Raw genomic sequence first — 27,241 nt, forward strand, 5'->3', positions numbered from 1 at the left:
AGGAGAAGGAAAGAGAAGTGTTAGAAGGGAAGGGAAAGGAAGGGAAGGGAGGGGAAGGAAAGAGAAGTGTTAGAAGGGAAGGGAAAGGAAGGGAAGGGAGGGGAAGGAAAGAGAAGTGTTAGAAGGGAAGGGAAAGGAAGGGAAGGAAAGGGATGCGTAGGGAAGGGTAGGGCAGGGAAGAGAAGGGAAAGGAAGGGAAGAGAAGGGAAAATAAGTGAAGTGAAAAGTGAAATGAAGAGAAGTGAAGTGTTGGAAGTGAAGGAAGAGAAATAAAATATAAAGAACTGGTGAAGTGATTGAAGTGAGGGAAGTGAAGTGAAGTGAATGATGAAGGAAGGAAAGGAAGTGTAAGGAAATGAATGAAGAGAAGTTGATGAACGTGAAAAGAAGAGAAGTTGATGAATGTGAAAAGAAGTGAAGTGAAGTGAAATGAAGTGAAGTGTAGCATAAATTTCTCCGTCCTTCCTTCCAAGAAATCTATGACGTAGGCTAATTCACAATACCAATGATACACACACACACACACACACACACACACACACACACACACACACACACACACACACACACACAGTCGTCAAGCATGAAAAAAAAATTTGAAGGACAGAGGTAAACACACACACACACACATACACACACACACACACACACACACACACACACACACACACACACGAACTTGACTCAGTCCACTAAGAAAAATGCAAACAGGTAAGGACAAACAGGTAAACACACACACACACACACACACACACACACACACACACACACACACACACACACACACACACACACACACACACGTATATTTAGATGCTCAACTCCATTCGTCGTGAAAAAAAAAAAAAAAAGATTTGACATTTGAATATAAAGAAAAAAAATAGCCTCCTGTGATCAAAGTAACCTTAAAAGTATTCATATCTATGCTAATAATTTCATCACAGCAAAGATATACCCGTTTCTCCTTAGATAAACACACACAAAATTAATAAACGAAATTATCCCCAGGACTTTGAGGCTTATCATATCCACGGTGAAAAAATTACAGATAAACTTCATTCCCATAATTTAGAAAGAAGTAAATATGTATAATCGGAGCGTTTAGATAGATTCACGGATAACGAATGCCCGACACTTCCTTCCAAAGTAGTTTTTTTTCTCTCGTCGTTTCCAACATGCACTGGGTATTTTTTTAACCGCAGAAACTCTTCCACTTCATCCATTTCAATAGAGAACTCCATGGTGTAAACGCGTCGATGAGCCACGTTTTTGTGTAGCAAGGAAGTGACTGATAAGGCCGCGGTGAGCTGCACAGGAGTTTCACCAGTAAAGTGTATAGAAAACGGGAAGTGAACCAGTAAAGTATATAGAAAACGGGAAGCGAACCAGTAAAGTATATAGAAAACGGGAAGCGAACCAGTAAAGCATATAGAAAACGGGAAGCGAACCAGTAAAGCATATAGAAAACGGGAAGCGAAACGTCAAGCACTCTCGTTAGGTTCAGAAACACCAAAAAAACTTCAAACAAGGTTCATTCGACTACAGAGTCATTTCAAACGGGTGGGGAGTCGTTTGAAACCAGTTTTAAGTCCACTGAATCTATGTATATAAGTTCATTCTACTGTGGAGTCACTACAAACTAGGTTCATTCGACTGCGGAGTCATTTCAAACGGGTGGGGAGTCGTCTGGAGCCAGTTACAAGTGACAGGGAGTCGCGTGAACCAAGTTTCATCTGACTGGGGGAGTCTTCTGAAACGGGGAGTAATTTGAAACGGCTACACCGGCCATTCACACTCACGCGCCAAGTTATCTTACTCATCGCATTTCATTTTATTAGTTACTGACCGCCGGGCGATAACTGTAACATGGAACGAAAAACATTACTATTCAACAGTTTTAGCACTAAGGTTGATTTTCTCACGTTACTTGTGTAGGTACGAGAGTTTGAGGCATAAAAATGATAGATATGTGGTTAATACGATAATTTGCCAACGCGCCCTCACACACGCATACGGCTGGCGGCACTGGACAAAATTCATAAGCGCCGACTGTTTTTCATCCGGCCGCCGCAACAGGTCTGGCCGAATGCAAAACACCCTCATCCACACACAGGCCGCTTCTAGCCCCGCCCTTTTTCGTCAGCCGGACAGGGGAGGTTTGCGTTTGTAAGGCCGACGATAGAGATAGGGATGATATACTGTGAACACCTCATAACCGATTCTTAGTAGCTGGCATGAGCGGGCTGACCGGCTACTTGTAAGTCTCCTTGATGCCTCGTTCTTGTGTAGCGTTGCGTGCTGCGGCGGGTGTTCGATAGGCTATGGACTAGGTAGCGTAAACATGAAACCGCTGAGGCCCTGGAGCACTGCAGGACCAAGGAACACTACGACTGCCTGGCCCAGCACCTTAAGGTCGGCACTGTCAGAGACTTCCACCCTCACATCAACTATTTCCAAAGGCCAAACAGGAGATCAGTCGGGTCGTATGGAGTCTCTTTTTAGGTTCACGGTACAGAAGAAGGATCAGACTACCACCAGAGCCACAAAACTGCCCCTGGAAATGCCCACAACGCCTACGAAAGCCTTGCCAAATAGGTGTGCTTGAGCGCGGAAATGTTTAAAAATATGGCCCTAAGGTTGATATTGTTAAACGCTTCCACCTCCCACATCAACCACTTTCAAAGGACAAAAAGGAGATCAACCGAATTTTAACGACAGTGTTTTTAGGTTCATGGTACAGAAGAAGGGTCAGTCTACCACCAGGATCATAAAACTACCCAAGGAAATGACCCAAACTCTCATGAAAGCCTCGTCAAATATGTGAGATTGAGCACAAGAATGTTTAAAAATATGACCCTGAGACCCAGGAGATGGAGGCAGTGGAGGTAGAGAAGAAGAAGAAGGAGGAACTGAAGAAGAAGAAAGAGCAGAAGAAGATGGAGGAGAAGAAACTGGAAGAGAAGAAGGAAGAAGGGAAGGAGGAAGAGAAGAAAAAGGAAGAAGTGAAAACAGAAATAAAACAAAAAAACAAGAGAAGGAAGGAAGTGAAGAAAAGGGAAAAAAGGGAAAGAAAAGGAACAGGAAAATAATGTAAGAAACGAAGTTAATGCTTTATTTTTCCTCCTTGCCTCCTGTCTTGTGCAAAGTTTTGATTATGCTCGTGTGTGTGTGTGTGTGTGTGTGTGTGTGTGTGTGTGTGTGTGTGTGTGTGTGTGTGTGTTCTATTCTTTCATGGTAAGGAAGACAGATCAGAAATTCCTATACCCACTTACGAGTATGAAAAACAATACACTAGGTAGGTATATCAATAAGCCGGTTTTTTTTCTTCTTTTCAAGGTACGAGACAGACCAGAAACTTGAGAAATGAAGAAAAAAACAAAAGTGAATTCCTACCACAAGCTGACCCACAGAGAACCGACAAAGGGAATCCCCGAAATGGATCATCTGCTTATATTCCGGACACAAATGGATCACCTAATCGTATTCTAGAGGTGTTCTGGGTCCCCTTGTTGCCTAAAGAAATATTCTGGTAGTGTTCTGATGGTACAAGGAACAGGTTATGGCACTGGTCTTATTCGTCCAGTTTTAACAGTAACTACTTATATGAAGCGCTACAGTCAGAGCGTAAGAACACAGTGACGCAATGACTGTTTTGTGAATGCCGACGTTAGAGCGGTTAACGACATACCGCTGTTACATACCGCGGCTTCTGTGAATGTCGATGTATTGATAACGCCCTCAGCTATGCCGGTAACGCTTTGTGAATCCAGGATGCACAGAAGGGTTGTAAAGTATAGTATCACCCAATTCACTAGTCAGACAATGGTGTGTAGGTGAAAACTAACTCAAGATATAGATAAAGGTAATATCCAATCATGCAACACCCGCAGCTATAACAAATAAGTGTTACAGGATCCACAGAAGGGTTGTAAGGTATTGAAAGGTATATTAATCACCAATCATGCAACATCCGCAGCAATAACAAATAAGCGTTACAGGATCCACAGAAGGGTTGTAAGGTATTGAAAGGTATATTAATCACTCACCTAACTAATCAAAGAGGTAGAGGTTGTGCAGATGAGATGGTAACAGGTAAAAACACCATTCAGGTTTGTCCAATTTCCGCAGTAACAACAGAAATAAGGCGTCACAGAGTTCACAGAAAGGTTGAAAGGTATGACAATCACTCCCCTAATTGGTCAGGTAAAGATTGTGCAGGTGTGAAACTAAATTAAGTAAAAGCTAAAGGCGTTGCAGGATTCACAGATGGATTAAGAAGAATGGAGAAGTATAATAATCACTCGCCTAAGTAGACAGGATGCGCAGGTAAAGAAAAACTAAGGTACCTCACGTAATAGATAAAGACAACATTCAAATTCATCCCATCCCCGTTTCCCAGCAATAACGACAACAAATAGGCTTTACAAGATTTACCGATGGATTGAAGATTATGTTTATTTATAAGGAAGCTTGACCAATTCATGTTACGCCGGGTTTTTTTTCATATTTAAAGAGTACTGACCTCCTCCTTAGCTCCGTATCACTCATGCACATCTTCCTTGACCTCCCACAAAAATGCTCAACTGATTCCCAAGCCAGTAGGCCGTATGGAGAGGATGCGATAAACAGGAGCTTTTCTTCAACATCCTTATTTTTACAGTAAACCCAAAATTTGCGTTGCCTTAGCAACAAAAAAGGTATAAAAGGCAAGATGAACAAGCAGGAAATGAATCGGGTCAAGGATATGCTGCCAAGGAGTTCTCATACATTTCCGGGATAACACACCTAGCTCACAACGACACCCATGGAAATACAAACACAACAACCTCTACGAAAGCCTTACCAAATGTGGGTGTGGGTGTAAGTTCCGAAACATTTGAGAATATGGACTCAGGTGAACTACAATACTACTCTAGACCCGGTAACCAAAAACGAAATAGTACTCACATTCATGCCATTCTCGCAGTTAAGGTATTTGTGGTCCGTTGTGAAGAAAGTTCCGACCACCTCCTGAGTATCGGAATTCCGCGCCTGCACCAGAAACCCCTTGAACGCGGTCCCTTCGGCGGCCTGCAGTGTTACCAGAAGCTGCTTGCCACCCTCGATCTCCACCGCCGAGGGAGTTAGGGTGTAAGGGGCGGGGGTCCTCTGCCTAGGGACGCCGTGAGCTGGTTCCAGGTTCCCACAGGTGGTATCAGGGGCCCCCAAGGAGAAGCCTGAGGTCCCAGGGGTGAAGTGGGACAGTAGGAGGAGTGTTGCCACCAGTGTTGTCATCCTTGTTGTTGTCATCGTTGTTGTTTGCTGTATTCGTCTTCTTCCCGTAGCTGTAGAAAGTTGGAGTTACTTTCTCTGTTCTCTCTCTCTCTCTCTCTCTCTCTCTCTCTCTCTCTCTCTCTCTCTCTCTCTCTCTCTCTCTTATCGATGTAGCTATGTAACGCCAAAGATTGTTTTTTTATCTTCTTCCTATCATTATCCCTTGATTAAACGCATCATTTCATCATAACAACACTTCAAACTGTCCTGATTCATTCCATACTTTATCACGTGATCCAAAATTAACCCTAAAAATGAATTACTTTTTGTCCACACGAATTACTGATTGCGTTTAAGCCTAAATGCCACACAATAAGTAGGCTAAGGATTCTATGACGGTAAAAAAACTAGTTGCTTTTCCTTTTGTCATTTCTGAGGACTGGACTGAAGGGATTTATTTACTTCCCGTTGTCTGCTCTACTTCTAAAACAATCATGATACGTTAGTGAATTGTGAAGCTTGGTGTGAACGGTGTTACTACTATTACTACTACTACTACTACTACTACTATTACCACACATACACACACACACACACACATACAGTTACCAAGTCATATCCGCTGAAAGTATAACACACACACACACACACACACACACACACACTGACCTACAACATCGTGAGTCCATAAGCCCACCCAGCTGCTGCCACATACAAGTTTGGACCACCATCACCATAACTTCACTATCATCATCACTATCCTCACCACCACCACCACTACCATAACTTCACCACTATCATCACAACTATCACCACCACCACCATCACCACAACCATTAACACTACATCGCCAATACACCACCACCATAATCATCCTATCACCACACCAGCACCATCACAGTAACTACACCAATCACCCCCACCACCATTAACCCACCATCACCATTTAACCACCACTATCACCATCACTATTGCTACACTATCAATACCATAACACCACCACCACACCACCCACACTACCACAACCATAACACCACCACTACACCACCACTACCATAACACCACTACACCACCACCACCATCACCTACCCCAAACTTCTCCTTACACCATTTCTTTCCTCACACACAAATCCTTTCAACACACAAACACACATACCCCTACACACCCCTTCCACACGCCCGTATACCCCTTTCACTTTCCTAACGAGCCGTCTTCACCTGTCACCTGCCCTTTCCTAACCACCTCGTTCACCTGGAAAAAGTTAGTCCGCGGAGAGCTCAACACCTACCCATGCCGCGGCGCTGTTCCCTTCCCGTCCCTGGCTCACCCAACACGCCAAGCACTCGTACTATCCACACTGATGTTTGTTTAATAGATTCCGGTTCAAGGGACACATTAAAACATAGCCACACGCACAGGCCCGGCACAGCACACCTCCCACGTCCACAGCTGAGCGTCAACTAACGTTCTCTTCTACCCCGTGGCGGAGCGGCGGCCTCGGTGGTTGGCGCGCCGCTCGCTTTCTCCTCCACCTTGAGTTGCCTCCTGCCACTACTCAAATTTAGTTATATACACGTAAAAAAGAGATAGGAATGGTTTTATTTGGGTCCTAACTTAACTAAGGGATGCATGGAAGCTGTATATCATGATTAATATCCCGTACAGACACATGAACACTCATTTTGGATTATTTTCAGTGGTGAGCCGCGGGTTTTGGCTGCCGCGGGAAACATTGGGCTACTCCACGACCCTCGGCCGCGCGGGTAAGCACACATATATCATAGCTATTTCCACGGTTGTTTTGATGTCTACATTCTTTCCTGTGGTTTGACGAAAGGCTTGAAGATTAATTGAAAACATATATGACAACAGAAGAACAGCCAAGTAGGAAAAGAGATATCGGCGAGTTGCAAATACCAATCTTGACCTAATTACCATGGTCATTTTATTGTTTTTTATAATGGTTTCACGGTTATTTTGATGTCTATGTTGTTTCCTATGGCTTGACGAAAGGCTTGAAGATTAATAGAAAACATATATGACAACAGAAGAACAGTCAAGTAGGAAAAGAGATATCGGGGAGTTACTAATACCAATCTTGACCTAATTACCATGGTCATTTTATTGTTTTTTATAACGATTTCACGGTTATTTTGATGTCTACATTGTTTCCTATGGCTTGACGAAAGGCTTGAAGATTAATAGAAAACATATATGCCAACAGAAGAACAGTCAGTAGGAAAAGAGATATCGTCGAGTTATTAATACCAATCTTGACCTAATTACCATGGTCATTTTATTGTTTTTTATAATGGTTTCACGGTTATTTTGATGTCTACGTTGTTTCCTATGGCTTGACGAAAGGCTTGAGGATTAAAAGAAAACATATATGACAACAGAAGAACAGTCAAGTAGGAAAAGAGATATCGGGGAGTTACTAATACCAATCTTGACCCAATTATCATGGTCATTTTATTGTCATTATTCACTTGCACAACACAACATGACGCCTCAAAACAATCAAGGTAACTAAAAGAAAACTATCACATGGAAGGAATTAACACTAAAAAAAATCGGAAGCGGCAATAAAGGAAATATTTATCAGGTTTATTTTTTATTTATTTATTTATTTATTTTTTACACGAAAGCGCTCGGGATTCTCGTTTTTCCTTGACTTCCTCAGTGGTCACCAGCAAATATTTACAAATCACACGCTACCAAGTGATTGTGTTGGATTTATCAGTTTGCTCACACGCTTTCATCTCTCTCGACAAACATTTTCAAAGGTCACAAAGGAGATTAGTCTAGTTATCATGAGAGTTTTTCACATTCATGATGGAGAAACCTTGTATGGCTACCACGGAGCACATAAAACTTACCCACGGAAATACCCACCACCGTCATTACATCATTATCAGACATCATTCCCAAAATTGAAGTTAGGTTACCGTTTTTTGGTGTTGTATTATGTGCTTATGTGCTTATGTTCCGACAGACATAAGGAAACGATAACTTTTAATTAACATACTATTCCATCTTATCATCAAACACCCATAACCAAAATTAAATCATTTACAAACATGAAATATATAAAAAACAAAATATCTACTTATTGTTTTTAACTGTATATAGAACCGCTTCTGCCTGTTGCTTCTAATACTTATGATTCTAGTTCTAATTCTGATTCTTCTTATTTTCCTTCCCTTCCTCTCCCATTCCCTTTCCTTTTCTTCCCATTTTCTCCCTCTCCCCCTTACCTGCCCCCTCTCCCTGCCCCAGCCACGTTCTCGAGCTGAAACACATCCAAATTCTTATCAGCATCCTCTCCAAACTATCAACACGCAAACACATTATCAAAACTATATCAAAAACTCTCCTGTTGCTCAATCACCGCCGCCCCCAGCCACGTCTTTGAGATGAAAAACATCCAAAATCTTATCAGCATCCTCTCCAAACTATCAATACGCAAACACAGCATCAACACTATATTAAAAAAACTCTCCTGTTGCTCCTCACCGCCGCCTCCAGGCACGTCCTCGAGTTGCTGCACATCCAAGTGGTGATTATCGGGTTGCATTACAAGACATTTCACCGCCCATGAAGACATATTTGACAAGGCTTTCGTGGGAGTTGTGGGCATATCCATGAGTAGTTTTATGACCCTGGTGTTGTAGTGCGACCCTTTTCCTGTACCGTGAACCTCAAGAAACACCCATTAGAACCCGACTGACCCCCTCTTTGATCTTTAGAAATAGGTGATGTGAGAAGCGAAAGTATCTTATAATAGCGACCTCAGTGTTTTCTATTTGGGCGAGACGATGAAGGTTAGCGATGCACTCTCACGAGGCGAAGCGTGCTAGAGGAGATGCATTCGAGGTGCCAAGACTTACATTATTCATTTCCACGTGGACACCTTGCAAACATACCAAAGGAAGAAGAATTACTCCCCTGCGAAGATGACAAACCATTCCACCTACACCCACATACACCCAGATCTCCCCCTCCCCCTCTCCTCTCACTCACCCACACCATCACCGTAAATAAAGAAGAATAAATGGTTGTTGACGTAATAGCCTATCACCCCTTTCTCTAATGCCCTTCCACATGCACCCACACCTCTTCTCCCCACCCATACCGTAAATAAAAGAAGAAATGGTTGGTGAAAGAAAAGCCTATCGCCCCAAGGTCTCTTCTCCCCACCCAAAGCCACGCCGTAAATAAAAGAAGAAATGGTTGCTGAAGTCCGCTTTTTAACTCTCCCGTAACACTGACACGTTCATTTCTTCCCCCGAGTCATCGTTACGTTCCTCAAAGTGTACAAACTCCGCCAAATTGTGTAAGGCAACGAACAATAACAGACGGCCGGCCACCCTTCCCTCCCCTTTTATTAAATCCGCTGACTTGCAACCCCGTGAAAAAGGAATAGGCGACGGGCAGAGGAAGAAGAAGGGGGAGGTATATAAACATCATCACTCACTCTTTGTCACGAAATAATATTTACTTCTTTCGTTGTGAGAGAAATGCATATGAATAATAATAATAAAATGAAAATATAATGTATAATTTTATCTACGTTATGAAGACAGGTAAACGTTTCTTCTTTCGTTATGAGAGTAAATGCAAATAAAATGATAATGCATATGAATAATAATAATAAAATGAAAATATAATGTATAATTTTATCTACGTTATGAAGACAGATAAACGTTTCTTCTTTCGTTATGAGAGTAAATCCATATAAAATGATAATGCATATGAATAATAATAATAAAATGAAAATATAATGTATAATTTTATCTACGTTATGAGGACAGATAAACGTTTCTTCTTTCGTTATGAGAGCAAATGCATACAAAATAATAATAATGATAAAGTAAAAATAAATAATAAAATCCATAATCTTATCTATTTCATGATGCCACTCACAATTAAAAGAAATTATGCAAACGATCTAAAATAAGCATTGCAAAACTATTTATCTCGCTCACGACTGAATATTTTAACATACAAACTGAAATAAATATTCGCACAGCATCAGTTAAGCTCATATTCATTTAAAAATAACCTCATACTCTACAGCAGTGGTTCCCAAACTTTATATAGCCTCTTCTGTTTTGTCGCGTAGAGTGGAGAGTCAAGAGATGAGTCCCGACAACTAAGATTTTGGACGCCCATATTATCCAGTTTTCACCACGAGAGCGTGTGCTAGCGTTGAAAAAAAGCACGGCGAAAACAGGCCCAATAATGGCGTCCAAATCTTAGGTAGTCGGGACTCTATAAGGGACTCTACAGATCACGACCCAAAAACAGGTTACGCTAAATGGAAGACGCTATTACATGATGCCCCCAATTGATTTCTCGTGAGGATGATTCACAGTGTTACTCCCACAAGTGTGTGTGTGTGTGTGTGTGTGTGTGTGTGTGTGTGTGTGTGTGTGTGTATTTCTTGCGAAACTTCAATTTTTGGCACTGAATCCCCCTCCCCCCCCCCCTTTGTATCCAGCTCATGCCCCCCAGGATGGCGTGCCCCCCAGTTTGGGAACCTCTGATCTACAGCATTCCCTTCATTTTCAGTCTTTATAATTATGACGCTGCACTACGGAACACTTGTATAATAACGCTTAATAACTAAGGTACTATTACACACACTTGACTGCCTCACTCGTTCGAATTCCGTCAAATGCTCTTGTGTAAAAGCTCTATATGTCGCGTCTGGGGAGGATAGCCCAAAGAGATGGGTGCCAATGCTATACTACTACTACTACTACTACTACTACTACTTCTACTACTACTCAGATCTTAACTTGGAACCTATCGAAAGAATATTGGAACCGATAAAATAAAATAAACTAATCTGCTATATGACACGCATGATCTTGAAAGGTAGAACATATCGGGTTGAAAGGCTCTTGAAATGCATCCAGAAATATCGCCTCAATCACATAAATGAGATTGAAACTGCAGGCTTTCCTGAATGACGGTTACATTGTACATTGATTTGGTTGGCAGGAACTTATCAGGTTAAAAGAATATTGAAATGTACCCTAAAAATCACCTCAAATACAGAAATGAAATGGAAACTGCAGCCTTTCCTGAATGACGGTTACATTGTACATTGATTTGGTTGGCAGGAACTTATCAGGTTAAAAGCATATTGAAATGTACCCTAAAAATCACCTCAAACACAGATATGAGATGGAAACTACAGTCTTTCCTGAATAATAGTTACTTTGTATGCTAATTTATTTGGAGAGAGTTTATAAAGGTTAAAAGAATATTGAAATGTACCCTAAAAATCGCTTCAAACACATAAATGAGATGGAAACTGCAGCCTTTCCTGAATAATAGTTACACTGTACGCTAATTTATTTGGAGAGAGTTTATTAAGGTTAAAATGATATTGAAATGTACACTAAAAATCACCTCAAACACAGAAATGAGATGGAAACTTTAATCTTTTCTTAATTATAGTTACATTGTGCTCTTTTGGTAATGGTGATAACAGGTGGGGATAGGAAATAGTTGATAATTTACTTTTTTTTATAGTTCGTGGTTCGTGCAGGAGGTTCGATCTGGTAACACTCGTCTCGAAATATCGGTATGGCAACACTGCTTTCCCTTCAGTGTGGCTCTACTTGTGGTTGTCAGTGGGTGAGTTAATTCAATACGGGGATAATTTATACATATTTATCCGCTTTCTACATCTTCTAAGATTCTAAGATTGAAGTATGATGATTTCAGCTGCGATTTATACACTTACTTATTCATTTCTCTACTTTCTTACTTTTTCTGAGTTTATCTTTATTTATGTGTTAGCTTATTGGTTATTCAAAATCCTACTGTCTCCTATCTATTGTATCTATCAGTCTTAGTTATTGTATTGAGTATTATATATATATTAGTGTCGTAGTTTCAATGGAGTGAGGCTAACGTTATGATTATGTGTTTTCTCTTTCCGTTTCCTTTCTGTAAAGCGAATATTTACTGACAAGACAACAGCATCTAGTATTGTAATTATTAGGAGTTGTATTGTAGTGTGTGTGTGTGTGTGTGTGTGTGTGTGTGTGTGTGACCTTGTTCCAATCATTTCATCTTGTCATTGTTCCCATGTTTTTTTAAATAATTTTTATCGTTTGATTGGCAATACGGATAACAAGAGTGTAAAACTGTAGATGAATAAATATTAAGCCTATTTATTATATGTTGTCTAATTATATGTAGCTAAAATGGTGTCTTGCAATGATTATTAGGCAACGAAACGGCAACTTACTTATTAGTCTTATTACTGGATGAGAGAGAGAGAGAGAGAGAGAGAGAGAGAGAGAGGTCATGACATATAGCAGGCTAAAAAATTAATCTCCAGACATGCAAATCAATTTCTCTCCCTTTTTTTCGTTTTCGTGCTTAGAACTGAAATGCTTGTTCCTTGACCCCCCCTCTCTCTCTCTCTCTCTCTCTCTCTCTCTAAGGTCACCCACAACTCACAAATCCCTTCCCTCTCCCCCTTTGTGGTAGGCTAGGAGGGAGGCTGGGGAGATCAAGGCTTGTCGGAGATGTAATGAAGGTGAACGTAACCTCTTTAGCATACACATAACCACTACATAACCTTCTCCTCCTCCTCCTCCTCTTCCTTCTCCTCCTCCTCTTCCTTCTCCTTCCATGGTTGATCTTAGGACGCGGTTGATTTGTTGGTTGATTTGAGTGGGTGGGTGTAAGGTTGTGTTGGGATGGAGTGGACTTGGTAACATTTTTTTTTTCTCCTTTTCATGTGTTTTCTTTTTCTTTCGTTTCTTCTTCCTCCTTTTTTTCTTTCTTTTTCTTCTCCTTCCGTCCTCTTTGTTCTTCTTGTTCTTTTTCCTCTTGCTCTTGTTCTCCTCCTCTTTCTCTTGGTATTGTTTCGTCTTCATCATCTTATTCTTATTTGTAGTAGTAGTAGTAGTAGTAGTAGGTATTGTTTTCTTACCTGGAAATTACCTGAAGTGTGTATATCGATTAACATTCTAGTACACACACACACACACACACACACACACACACACACACACACACACACACATCCCCCGTTATGCTTCTCCCTTATTCTCCCTTGCTGGCTGGTCGATACTAATGACACCTGTTATAATTACAGTACTTACATGAGCGGGAACAATGACCGGGGGGGGGGGGGAGGGGGGGGGGAGGCGACAGTACTGAGTGGAGTCAAGCCGGATGTTAGTCAGTCAGTCAGTCCTTGGTCCCAGGCTGAGGAATTTCCGTTCATTACGTGGATCCTTTGTTAATTAGATCCTTTTCCTAGACCCCAGTTTCTGGATACAACTTGTTTTGTTCGGTTTTGTCGCTTTTGTTTATCCTTCCCTTGCTTACCACGCCTCTACTCATTGTTATCGCTATTGTCTTAAATGGAAATTACCTAGTGTTGTGTGTATTTTCATTTGCATTCTTGTATTAGGCTACTTTTGTTTGGTTTTATAGCTCATGTTTATCCTTTCCTTGCTTCCCTCGCCTCTACTCATTGTTATCGTTGTTGTCTTACCTGGAAATTACCTGGTGACGTGTGTATTTTTATTTGCATTCTTGTATTCGGCTACTTTTGTTTGGTTTTATAGCTCATGTTTATCCTTTCCTTGCTTCCCACGCCTCTGCTCATTATTATTGTTGTTGTCTTACCTGGAAATTACCTGGTGACGTGTGTATTTTCATTTGCATTCTTGTATTAGGCTACTTTTGTTTGGTTTTATAGCTCGTGTTTATCCTTCCCTTGCTTCCCTCGCCTCTGCTCATTATTATTGTTGTTGTCTTACCTGGAAATTACCTGGTGACGTGTGTATTTTCATTTGCATTCTTGTATTAGGCTACTTTTGTTTGGTTTTATAGCTCGTGTTTATCCTTTCCTTGCTTCCCTCGCCTCTACTCATTGTTATCGTTGTTGTCTTACCTGGAAATTACCTGGTGACGTGTGTATTTTCATTTGCATTCTTGTATTAGGCTACTTTTGTTTGGTTTTATAGCTCGTGTTTATCCTTTCCTTGCTTACCACGCCTCTACTCAATTGTTATTTTTGTTGTCTTACCTGGAAATTACCTGGCGATGTGTGTATTTTCATTTGCATTCTTGTATTCAACGTTGCACCCCTCGATTAGGCTAGTTTAGGGTTTAGAAGAGTGACCAAAAGAGAGGTCAATTTCAATAGGAGAGGTGTCTCAGTACTCTTGCATGTACAATATTAGGAGGGAAACTTACAAAGAGTGATCGAGAAACTTGACAGGCAGAATCTGAAAGTCGCCTTGAATGAAAATTAATAAAGTATGAAGAAAACGAAAGTAATGTTTAATTAATAGAGCTGTGCGAAGTCGTTACCGCTTGTAGAGTTATCCCACTAATTCATTTAAAGATTGACACCAGATTCTTTTCAACGTCATTACTATTCATCAAGAGTTATGTGACTAGACTGACTTTTTAGCTCCATTTTTGGGATGGAGTTTAGTTAGAAGTGTTTGATATTCGGAGTGAAGTCAACATATTACAAACTCAGTCGTGAAAAGTAATACGAAAAATCAACAAAAACAACCAATGACGCCTGCAGAAACGGGTTAAAAAAGACAAACCAGCCTCATCATTAAAGAAGGTGACACGAAAGCTGGCGGGGATAATCGCGGACTTGGTATCTCTGCTTGGGTAATGATCTCTACGCCGCTCATTGGCCTGTTGTTTACAAAATCTAACCTACGGCCAATGAGCATGCAGTACCATCACCCAAGCAATGATACCAAGTCCGCGAGTCCCTCCCTGAAGTAATCCAAGCTACCGTGACACCGACTATAGCCCATTGAGTCCTGAAGACATCATGATGACGCTAATTGTCTCGCAATTTCCAAAGTTCGCGGGTTTTTTTATACAATTACTATCTGAAAGTATGGATTGTAAGTAAACATGCATTCATAGTGAAATAAACTATTTTGTTTCATATTTCACTCACAAACGTCATGGGATATCAGTTTGAAGTGATTCCCTTCAGTAGTTTTCTCTCGGGTCTCAATGGGATAGTGATAATGACTAATACAACGTTTAAAAATCAGGCGTGAGTGTTAGCCTTTGCACACATAGAACATGCTACTGGTGCTGTATGGACGCAAGTGTATTGGCAGCATGAATAGATAAACAACTAGATCAATAATAATCAGACATGGGTGGATGAATGATGTAGTTCCTGGGTCAGAGACAACAGGAGGTTATAATATTAATGCAGGTGAAAGTAAAAGGTGTCTGCTGAAGGTGGAGTTAGTAGGAAGTCATGCTGTGTGCTGTGTGTAGAGGTGTAGAGAGGCAGAGTGTGTGGGTGTAGAGGTGTGGAGAGGTGCAAGTGTTTGTGTGCCTGGTATGAAGGTATTATATATGGGTGTGGATAGCTAGCGGATATGGATGCTTGCCAACTCGTCCATACCCAGAGACAGGTGGAGAACGTTGGGAAAGGTCTTATTATGCTATATCCTAGTAATTTCTGATGATGATGATGATAATGATGATACCGATGATGACGTACCCTTCCTACAAATACTCATGCCTCAAAAAAAATATACCCCGGGAAAACTGAGCTGCAGAATAAAGATCAAAACTAATAACAAAACTGATATACATTTATAACTTTGACAGCAGCTCATTTCCAAACCTCAACTCAGTTTTCTTGAGTAGCTTTTTTAGTCCACTGATATGCGTACTAATTGGATAGGGTGCGCCATACAAACCGTCTAGACCAAACTTAATTATGAAAACGAATAACCTATGAATAGCTTTTTATAGAATATGAATAATGAATACCTTTTTTTTTCTTGCTAAGCGTACTAATTGGGAAAGGAGAATCATAAAATCGTCTAGACTAAATTATGAAAACGAGTAAAATATGAATACTTTTTTTTTAATATGAATAATGAATACCTTTTTTTTTCCTTGATAAACGTACTAATTGGGAAAGGTGAGTCATAAAATCGTCTAGACCAAATTTAATTATGAAAACCAATAAAATATGAATAGGTTTTTTAGAATATGAATTAGGAATAGACTTTTTCCTTGACATGCGTACCTAAGTCTATATATAGCAAGTCAAGTCACTCTTCTTCAAAATTGCGACCGGTACGCGCAGGAGGCGGTTTGGGGGGGCGGAGCAGCGGGATGACGTCACTTGATGATAAAAAAAAAAAAAGTCAGTTCAGGGGTGACTAAAGTTGCAGCTGTGTGTGCACTTTGGATGTGCATGCTTGCCTTCTTTCACAGCGCGTTCAGGCAAGCCACTGACGAGAAAAAATATGCCTTTTATTATGCTATTGCGTGATTGTAATTCCAATGCCAACAAACGGCGGTGTGGGGTGTGAGGAAGGGCATGTTGAAGTGATTGATTTAAATTAGTCCGCCTTTCTTCGTTTTCTCTAAATCCTTGTTTCTACATTCTCTAGTTTGGCTCCGAGCAACGTCACGCATAAGCCGCGCCTCTGCCGTGTTTCCTCCCATAAACCTGCGTATGACCTGACTTGGTATATATAGACTTAGATGCATGCGTACAACTTGGAAGGGGAGCGTCATATATCCAGTCAAGAGCACCACCGTCCTCCTCCTACACAGTGGTGCCACGTCTCCACAGTTAGGTAACCCTCATTAGCAGGTAACGCCGCTACCGCGAAGGCCGCCAGATGCTGTAATCACCATCTTGCAAATTAGGCAAACCCACGGAGCGGAGAGGAAAAAAAGGTCTTCAGCATTTTAATTATCTTGGTTTGAGGAAGTGGAAGTGATGATGTTGGTGTAATGGGACTGGTGGATAGGGGAAGGATTGGTAATGGGATTGGTGGATAGGGGAAGGATTGGTAATGGGACTGGTGGATAGGGGAAGGGTTGGTAATGGGACTGGTGGATAGGGGAAGGGTTGGTAATGGGACTGGTGGATAGGGGAAGGATTGGTAATGGGACTGGTGGATAGGGGAAGGGTTGGTAATGGGACTGGTGGATAGGGGAAGGGTTGGTAATGGGACTGGTGGATAGGGGAAGGATTGGTAATGGGACTGGTGGATAGGGGAAGGGTTGGTAATGGGACAGGTGGATAGGGGAAGGATTGGTAATGGGACTGGTGGATAGGGGAAGGGTTGGTGGTTACTGTTGGTAGTTATAATAGTGGTGTGTTGGGTTGTTCTGGTTATTGGTATTCGTAAAAGTAGTAATAGTAGTAATTATTGTGGTGGTTAATATTGGTAGTGGTAGTTACAGGTAGTAGTAATATGGTTGTTCTTATTGACATTGTAGGGGGTGGTGGTGGTGGTGGTGGAGGCGGAAGAACTGAAGGTCAATAAAACGATGTATGAATAATTCGTTATATATAATACAGTTTGTACAAAGAACAGAGTCGCCATTGTGAAGGGAGGCGAATAGAGTCGCAACCCACACCGATCCCGGAAAGGACACTTCTCTCTCTCTCTCTCTCTCTCTCTCTCTCTCTCTCTCTCTCTCTCTCTCTCTCTCTCTCTCTCTCTCTCACACGCATCACAGCCCTCTCAGACGACGCGCCCCCTAGTGGTAAAGGGAAGAGACTGATATATACGTATTTTGTTCTTAGTAATAGTGTTGTGGCTGATGGTTCATTCACTTATACTCGCCTATGTACACACACACACACACACACACACACACACACACACAGACAGGAGACGCGCCCAAATCCCTTCCCTTCCCTCCCTGATCCTACTGATATATTATACGTATTTTTATTTTGTTCTTATGAGTAGAGTTGTGGCTGTTGCAGGTTCACTCATATGTACACACACACACACACACACACACACACACACACACACACTTACAGAGGAGTAGCGCCCCTGATCCCTTCTTCCCTCCCTGATCCTCCCTTCTTGCGCCTTCCTCAGGGGGTGGAGAGGGGAGGAGGGTTTGGGGTCAAGAGTTAAGGAAAGTTCAAGAGTCTATTGTTTAGGGTTGGTTATAGTTACTTGTTAAAGATTAAGTAAAGGTAGAGAGAAAACAAAATCGCATCGACACCTCACTTCGAGCATTTATAGACCAAAACAAAATCGCATCGACACCTCGCTTCGAGCATTTATAGACCAAAACAAAATCGCATCGACATCTCACTTCGAGCATTTATAGACCAAAACAAAATCGCATCGACATCTCACTTCGAGCATTTATAGACCAAAACAAAATCGCGTCAACACCTCACTTCGAGCATTTATAGACCAAAACAAAATCGCATCGACATCTCACTTCGAGCATTTATAGATCAAAACAAAATCGCATCAACACCTCACTTCGAGCATTTATAGATCAAAACAAAATCGCATCGACGTCAGTTCGCGCGTGTAATAGACGACTGAATACCATACCCAGCATCATAAGTACCATCATTACCATTGTTATCATCAACGTCGTCATCACCATTACCATGCACCATTATGAAATCGGCAAATGTGGAAATCTGAACGAAATGAACGACGGAGAGTGATTTATTTTTGTGGCTGTTCAAGTTTCTGAAGGGCGTGAAGCTGAAAGGCTGTTGGAATAATAGATGTTAGTGAATATGGCGGAGAAATGTTGTAGAAGAGATGAGAGGAAATAGTACTTGCTTGTGTGTGTTTGGATTTGACGTGAGAGGAGGAGGTAGAGGAGGAGTCGATGTTTGAGTGTTTGTAAATGTTAAGTGTGTAACTGTTACTGTTTCTGAGGGACTCAAAACTGTTGAAATAGATCTGATGAATAAGGTGAAGTGTCAAGTGATGAAAAAAACGCTGATTGAGTATGTTTTAAGTAAGTTTGAGTGAGGAAGGAATGAATATTCGAGTGCTTGTAAATATTACGTTTGTAGCTGTTACTTTTTCTGAAGGACTCGAAACTGTTGAAATGGATATACTGAATAAGATGAACTGTTAAAAGATGAAAATAAAAGCTGATTGAGTATGTTTAAGTATGTTGGAGGGAGAAGGAGGGAGTATTTGAGTATTTGTAAATGTTAAGTTTGTAGCTGTTAAAGTTTCTGAAGGACTCGAAGCTGTTGAAATAGATTTGATGAATAATATGAACTGTTAAGAGATGAAATAAAACGCTGATTGAGTTTGTTTTAAGTAAGTTTGAGTGAGGAAGGAATGAGTGTTTGAGTATTTGCAACTTAAGTTTGTATCTGTTACTGTTTCTGAAGGACTCGAAGCTGTTGAAATAGATTTGATGAATAATATGAACTGTTAAGAGATGAAATAAAACGCTGATTGAGTTTGTTTTAAGTAAGTTTGAGTGAGGAAGGAATGAGTGTTTGAGTATTTGTAAATGTTAAGTGTGTAACTGTTACGGTCTCTGAGGGACTCGAAATTGTTGAAATAGATCTGATTAATAAGATAAGTGTTAAGAGATGAAGAAAAAAAACGCTGATTGAGTATGTTTAAGTATGTCTGAGTGAGGAAGGAGTGTTTGAGTGTTTGTAAATGTTAAGTTTGTAGCTGTGAAAGTTTCTGAGGGACTCGAAGCTGTTGGAATACATCTGTTGAATCAGATGGAGTGTTAAGAGATGACAAAAACAATTGCTTATGTATGTTTGAGTGTTGGAGCAAGAGTGGGTTGTTTGAATTAGTGTTTGTAACGAAGAGGAACACACACACACACACACACACACACACACACACACACACACACACACACACACACACACACACACACACACACACACACACACCGGTACAGTAACACGAATCAATCAATATAATGGACATAACTCAACTTGCAAGGAGAGACAAAAGAGGATCGGTAAATGTGTGTTCAAAGTGGACATAGGAAGCAACTTATTCCCTAGAGCGTTAATAAACAATGACTTAATTATACAAGTTACTCCTTCAGTCTATCAATCAAGGTGGCAGTGCCGTTTTCTTTGACGAGATCATTGAAAGAAGACGGGAAGCTAACTGTCTTCTCGTAAGCAAGCAAAGGTCACTCATTCCCCCATTTTCTTCATTTTTTTTGCTTATCTTATTTTCTTGTTTACTCTTTGGTTATATATATCTTGTCTTATTCTCCCCTACCCTCATGTGGATATATATATATTTTTTTGTCTTTCTTTTTTTTGCCAATTCCGTATTTGTATGTTTTGTTTCCCATATATATATTTTTTTTTACATTCATTCGCATTGTCATTGGTCTCGTCCTCTGTCCTCTCTCTCTCTCTCTCTCTCTCTCTCTCTCTCTCTCTCTCTCTCTCTCTCTCTCTCTCACACACACACATTAATCTCAATTCACCACCCAGTCAATGTTACGTAAGTGTCTCTAAGTAGTAGTAGTAGTAGTAGTAGTAGTAGTAGTAGTAGTAGTGCTAAGGAAGTCGTGTTGATTGATAGTTCATTCTGACAGCGTTAAGGCGACAAAGGTTTCCAGTTCGTCCGTATTTTTTTTCTTTTTTTATCTCTTTTAACGTGATGATAAAAAAGGGATCGTTTTTCTTACTGAGTGTCATTTCACCTCAACATCCTCCTCATCATCATCATCGGCGGCGGATCAGTTGACGTGACGAGACGAGACGTGACGTGACTCGTGGCAGGGCGGCAGCAATACACTTAGTTCGGTTCACTTCGTGTCAGTTTGCTCCTCAGTCTTGGAGTCGTCCGGCAGTCACTCGGACCAGACGGCGTGGCGTGCTCAGTAAACATAAGTTCAGTACCCGCTTCAGTAAACACAGAGCTCCACTCACGTCAGCGCCGCCGCGGCAGCTGCAGCGCCTCCACCACCTGGCCGACGGCGGCGGCGGCTCGGTGCACACACACACACACACACACACACACACACACACTCATATGGTCCACACCTGCACCTTCTCGGCCACGACGCACCAGTTGGCGTGGTCGTAGTAGGAGGAGATGATGTGCAGGTTGTGGACGTACTTCTCGATGAGTTGGTCCAGCTCGCCCTCGCGGAACACGTGGTAGTAGCGGTGCAGCGTGGGCGCGCCCCCCATGTCGCTCTGGAGGGAGTCCTGCGAGGTGGAGGCGTCGCGGCTGAGGCTGTTCATCTTTTGCGTCTTCTCCGCCTTCTCCAGGTCTAGGGAGCCGCTCCGCACCAGCGGCGGCGTTGACCTCGTCGAGGCGGACTCTTTCTGCTCCGTGGCTGAGTCCAGTGACCCCTGTGGGCGTAACTCCCCCCTGCGCGCCCCGTCAGCCCTGCCCTGGGTGGCCGCCCGCCGCCTCGCGCCCCCCGCCAGCATCTGCTCGCGGGACAGCTGGATCTTGGCCGCCTGCTCCTCCTGAAGCTTCTTCTGCCGCTTCTCGTTCTCGCGCGCACATAGGCGACACTTGGTCTTTTTTCCGTCCTCGCCGTCCCGCTGCGTCTTGGTGTCCTCGATCCGCACCTTGAGGGGGCTGGAGTGTTGCCGCCGCGGCCGTGCGTGGCTCTCCTCCTTGGCGTGCGCCGCCTCCTCCTTATGTCCCTTGGGGCTGGTCTCTTTGTCCTGCGCCTCAGCCTCCACTCCCGGCCTGGAAGTCCGCTTTGAGCCCGGGAGCAGCAGGGGCCGCGGTGACTCCCTGAAGGTGCCGTGGTTGGCTCGCTGGTCCTCGGGGCTGAGCAGCGGCAGGCTGCTCTCGCTGCGGTTCATCTTGAACAGGTCCAGCGAGAAGGGACTATCTCGGAATAGCGACATGGCCACGTGCGACCCCGAGCGGGACTCCCCGCTGCTGGTGGAGGGCGTCGGGGAGCTGAGCAGTGGACTCCTGGAGGCAGAATCCTCCTTCCCGAGCTCCTTGGGGACGGAGGGGGAGGTGGAGGACACGCTACTGCTGGGCGAGAGAGTGCCGCGGCTAGGCGACCCGAAGGGCAGGTCAAGGCCGCTCTTCTTCGCTTCCTGAGACTTCTTCTTGTCGAACTCTGAGAGGCCCTTGAGTACACTCTCTGGGGAATAGCGGCCGCGCCAGGAGGTGGGAGGCGGCAGGTTGACGGTCTCGGTGATGGGCTTGATGGCCGCCTCCGCCCAGGGTCGCATGTCGCCGCCGCGGGTGAGCGGGTCGGCACCCAACGGGGACAGCGCCTTGGCCTGCTGGTGGTGGCGCTCCGGCACGCGGCCGCGCAGGCTGGGCCGCTCCAGCAGAGGCTCGGGGCTGCGGCTGGGCCTCCGCGGCTCAGGCTTGTGCTCCGGTGGGGGCTGGAGGGGCGGTAGGTGATCCAGGTGGGCGATGGTCATCTTTCGCCGGGCCTTGGGGCTCCTCTTGAGGCCGCCCTCTGCCGTGGCCTCCCCCGCCCCTGCCCCTCCCGCTGCCCCGGGGCCCGGCGAGGGTGTGCTGAGGAAGCTTGGGCTCATCACCGCCTTGTCCGCGGGGGGCGCCGACCCCACGCTGACAGAACGCTGCTTCCCGCTCTCAGCCTCCCGCCGCGACGCCCCTGCGAAGAACAGACCAGCTTTACAGGAGCCACAGAGCTGTCTCGTCAGGGAGTCGTCAGGTGAGGTCAATTTGTAGCAGTCATGAGTCAGTACAGAAAAGCAATTTGTGAGTCAGTGGGTGCACCGGGCGAGTCACGTACCGAGGGTCTGGTCGACGAAGGCGCGGCTGCCGGGCGGCCTGCTGAGGGCTGCCGGCGGGCCTGGTGCTGTCTCGCGCCGCCTGTCCCTGCGACCACCGTACACCTCTGACCCTGGGGGGCGGGGGGGTAGAGGTTACTTGTGCTGCGACTAATAACATCTACTGTTATGGTAGTGAGAGGATTGACTACGACTACAACTACCTCTACTACTGCTACTACTATACCTGCTGCTATTACCTCTCCTACTACTACTACTAACTCAACTACTAATACTACCTATACCTCTACTACTATTACTACTACTATTAGTACTACCTCTACTACTACATAATGCTACCTCTACTACTACTACTACTACTACTACTACAACTACTACTACTACTACTACTACTACTACTCTACACTGCTACCACTGCAACAGCCTCCTTCCTCACCACCACCACACTGCTGGGTGAAGGCAAGGCAGGAGGGGGGTGGGGGGGGTGGGGGGTCACCTGAGTGTTCCCTGACGTCCTCGCTGATGGTGTCCATGCGGTGCACGTCCTCCACCAGCGACAGTTTGGGCATCTCAGCGGGCGGCGGCGCGCTCCGCTCTGCCGGCGCTGCAGCCCCCGGGGAAGGCACCGCCCGCCGCCGCTCCTCCTCCTCCCGCCGCTTGATCTCGCGGTCCAGCTCCTCGATGTCCTTCTCGGTGGGCCAGCCGCGCTCGATGACCGACGAGCCGGAGTGCGGCGACGACGAGGCCGAGGAGTCGCTGTCCAGGTCGTCCGTCTCGGGGTTGAACACGTCGAAGGTGAGGTAGCGAGGCACGGTCTTGCGCACGATCTGCACGTTCCTGCTGCCGCTGGTGCCCGTCTTGCGGATGATCTCGATGTTCTCGCCGAGCAGCAGCGAGGACAGCTGCTGCGTGAAGCTGCTGTCCCGCTTCACCACCTGAGGCTCGTACTTGATGGCGTGCTGCTTGCCGCCGGAGGAGCCCGCCGGGGGAGGCTGCAGCGGGGGCACGACGCTGCTGGGGGGCGGCGCCCTGCTCCCTGCCGAGGACTCCTGATGCCTCGCTGACGGCGGCGAGGGCTGTGGCGGCGGCAGGGGCTCGGTGGAGGCGGTGTTCCTGGGGGGCACCGGGGTGTGGTGGGAGAAGTAGGAGCCCGTGGCGGTGGGCGGCGGCGTGGCGGGGGGCGTGGAGCCGCTGTGCCCCAGCACCCGCGCCAAGCCACTGCCGGCACGCCCCAGGACGGGCCTCGGAGCCCCGCTCGCCACCGTCTTGATGCCTGGCATTTCTCGCACCGCCGGTGCCGTTGTCGTCACCGCCACCGTCATCGCCACCGTCGCCGCCACCGTCTTCGTCGTCGACGTCGCCGTCGCTGTAGTCGCCTCGACTTTACTCTTTTCCGTGACGGCCGCACTGGCAGGGGCGGAGGTGGACCCCGGAGCCGGTGCAAGGGTGACCGAGGCCTCCGGCTGGGCGTCTGAGGGAGGGCTGATGCGGCGCTGAGGCTCGGGTCTGCTCGCCCCACCCAGCACCTGCGTCCCCATCTTGGGCCCCGCCTTCACGCCGCCCTTGGCCCCCAGGTAGCGTGTGGGCGTAAAGTACCGGCCGCCGCTGGGGCCCGGGGACTTGGGGGACTTGGGGGACCTTGGGGACTTCGGGGAGTGTTGTTTGTCCGAGCCTTCCGAGGACTCCGAGGAGACGGACCGATGCCTCTCCTTGTCAGCGTCCGCGGCCCCGGCCTGGCCCGGCTTGGGCACGAATATCACAGACACACAGCTGTCCTCGGAGTCCAGACTCGTGTCGCTCTGGAAGCTGTTTTCTTTGGAGCTGTCCGAACTCTCCTCGCGGGAAGGTTTCCGTTCACTGGGCTCCCTACTCAGTAACTTTTTCTCCACTAAACACGTCCTCAGAGCCTCCGCGCTATCACAGGACCGCCCCAGTTGGTGGATCATCCCCTGGCCCCTGCGGCGCGCATCCGTGTGTTTCTGGTCGTCCGTCATGGTGCCGGAGTTGGCGGCGTCGGCGCCTTGACCCTCGGCGTCCTCCGCCTCGTCCTCCGCCCCGTCGCGGGAGAAGTAGCCGGTCTTGCCGTCTTTTGGCACCAGGATCTCGCTTTTCCACGACTGCAGGAGCTTCACGAGGCCCTTCTTGATGGACGAGTCTGATTTCTCCCTCTCAAAGCGGTCAAGGCTCGCCGTGCGGAGGCGCTGGAAGCTCTCTCGGATGTTCTGGAGCCTCCGAAACTGTGTGGTGAAGAGGGACTCCCGGAGGCTCTCCCGCCGCTCGGGCCTGTTGCCGTAGATCAGGTCCTCGTTAAGGGAACTCTGCTTCTGAATGCTCTGCTTCAGTTTCTCTTTCTCCAGAAACCGGTCGATGCAGATGAACTCGTCGTTGAGGGAACTCTGCTTGACGATGCCGGGGCCCTTGGGTATGCTGAGGTGGTCCTCGTCCTGCTCCGGCGTCGCCTCCTCCTGGCTCGCTGCGCGCGGCGCCTGGCTGATCTCGATCACGATGGGCGCCTCCACGTCACTCGCGTCGCCCTCGTTAATGGAGGCTTTCTGCTTCTTGAGGGTAGGTCTCTTTCTACCCGAAGGCGGGGGACTGCCCGCGACAACCTCCGTCAAGCCACTGTCACCTAATGCTACACTTCCCGCGTGCCCCGCACTGCCTGGCACTGCACCTTTATCTAAGTCTACCCCTTCTTCGCCGTCCTTTGGTCCTCTCTTCCTCGCCGCCACGGCCCCCTTGTCATCGTCAACAGCACCGCCTTTCCTCTTATCCTCGTCACCGCTGCCAGCGCTGAGGCCGTCGCTGGGCACCTTCCTGAGGGCGCCGCCGCCACGCTCCCCGTCCACCACCAGCTCGCGGCTCGACAGTGACAAACACGACGAGCTTGACTTGGAGCGCAGGACGCTGGTGGACGCCTCGCTAGATGACCCCGAAGCTAGGCCTTCACGACTCACAGATTTCTCCCTCGGGAAGAGCGAGGAGCCCTGGGCCCCCGCCGACGGACCCCCGAGGGAGCGCGGTGATGCCTGGACCAGGTCCGTAAGGCTCTTGGACTTGGCCTTGCCCTCCGGGTCCCCCGAGGCGGCGCCGGACGGCGGCGGCAGCAGCGGCAGCGGCGAGAGCGGGATGTCGAGCAGCGCCGGGTCGTCGGGCTCCAGGTGCCGCAGCTCGATAGGCACGTCGTCCAGGTTCTCCTGAGAGTCGAGGGAGCCGTCGTTGCTGACGGAGGGCCGCTGACCCGCTCCGCTGAGGGACGGCCGCGGCTCGCACGTGCCGCCCACCTCCATGCCCAGGCTGTCAGCCTTGAAGGCCGACAGCCCGCCGCCGTGCAGGAACCACGACTTGCCCGACGACGACGAACCGCGACGACTACTTGTCAGCTTCTGTCGGACACACGTCAGTAGAGATGGAAGGAGGCGGCGGGGACTTGGTGCCAGCCTATCAAGTCTGACCTGTGTCGCCTGAGTGTATGGCAGCATATTTCATGAGCTTTGTATGTCACGGTATACCACAACAGCGAGCCACGCACGACAGCATCAACAGCAGCAGCAGCAGCAGGCAGACACAACACAAAGACACAACAAATGCCAACACGAAACATACTACTCAAGGGCCACTACTTCAAAAGGGCTTAGCGAGGAGGAGGAGGAGGAGGAGGGGGGGGAGGGGGCCACCTGGAGGTTGTTGTGGCCGCTCCCCGCCTCCACTCGCGGCGGGAGAGGCTGAGGCGGGAACACAGGTACTCAGGCACGGGTGTCATGCAGGTGTGGTGCTGCTGCCGGGCAGGTGTGGAGGGCAGGTGTGGCGGGGCGGGGCGGGGCAGGGCGGGGCTTTGCGACTCAGCTTATGTGTGTGTGTGTGTGTGCGTGTGTGTGTGCATATATAACTCACTGCGGCCTGATCACGGGCTAGACTCGTCATCTCCAGCAAGTTACCCTCACGATTCGAGCAAGGCTCATTATAGTCGATCTCTGGGTACTGCTGGGACCTTCACACACCAAGGGGGACAGTACCCGTTCCTTGTCAGCGGAAAAAAATTGGCCTGAGCTGGACTCGAACCTCAGTCTTCTAGGCCAGAGCCTAACGGGGCAGATCCTTAATCCACTGAGCTGTCAGAGCGGTCTGTGTGTGTGTGTGTGTGTGTGTGTGTGTGTGTGTGTGTGTGTGTGTGTGTAATTCACCTCGGCCTGATCACGAGTTGGACTCGCAATCGCCAGCAAGTAGCCTCCCGATTCGAGCAAAGCTCATCAGTCGATCTCTGGGTGCTGCCAGGACCTCCGCACACCACACACCCGTCCCGCTGCCTCAACGGGAATAGTATCCACTCCTTGGCAGCGGAAAATTCCCGCCATGAGCGGGATTCGAACCTTCACCTGCCAGGCCACGTAGCCTGACAGCGCACAGCTTTTAACCACTGAGCGACGGAGGGGTGTGTGTGTGGGGGTGTG

General features: G+C 46.4%; 2 protein-coding genes across 9 annotated transcripts in view; both read right to left on the reverse strand.

The window, feature by feature from the left end:
* The window catches only part of LOC126986996 (putative ferric-chelate reductase 1 homolog), a 58,508-nt gene extending 51,783 nt beyond the window's left edge, over positions 1-6,725 (reverse strand). Inside the window, exons 1-2 of the mRNA XM_050843593.1 lie at positions 6,543-6,725; positions 4,948-5,324 (exon numbers count right to left, since the gene is read on the reverse strand). Coding sequence (XP_050699550.1) covers positions 4,948-5,324; positions 6,543-6,546 — 381 coding nt within the window. The 5' untranslated portion in view covers positions 6,547-6,725. The remainder of the gene's footprint in view (positions 1-4,947; positions 5,325-6,542) is intronic.
* Positions 6,726-17,598: 10,873 nt separating this feature from the next.
* The window catches only part of LOC126986998 (uncharacterized), a 42,784-nt gene continuing 33,141 nt past the window's right edge, over positions 17,599-27,241 (reverse strand). For 2 of the 8 annotated variants that reach the window (XM_050843594.1, XM_050843596.1), the window contains exons 8-10: positions 23,287-26,176; positions 22,793-22,903; positions 17,599-22,651 (exon numbers count right to left, since the gene is read on the reverse strand). In XM_050843594.1, coding sequence (XP_050699551.1) covers positions 21,075-22,651; positions 22,793-22,903; positions 23,287-26,176 — 4,578 coding nt within the window. In that variant the 3' untranslated portion in view covers positions 17,599-21,074. The remainder of the gene's footprint in view (positions 22,652-22,792; positions 22,904-23,286; positions 26,177-27,241) is intronic. The other 6 variants (XR_007740100.1, XR_007740101.1, XR_007740096.1 and 3 more) reach the window with 6 other exon arrangements.

The sequence above is a fragment of the Eriocheir sinensis genome, chromosome 63 (assembly GCF_024679095.1).
Source record: "Eriocheir sinensis breed Jianghai 21 chromosome 63, ASM2467909v1, whole genome shotgun sequence".
Classification (NCBI taxonomy): domain Eukaryota; kingdom Metazoa; phylum Arthropoda; class Malacostraca; order Decapoda; family Varunidae; genus Eriocheir; species Eriocheir sinensis.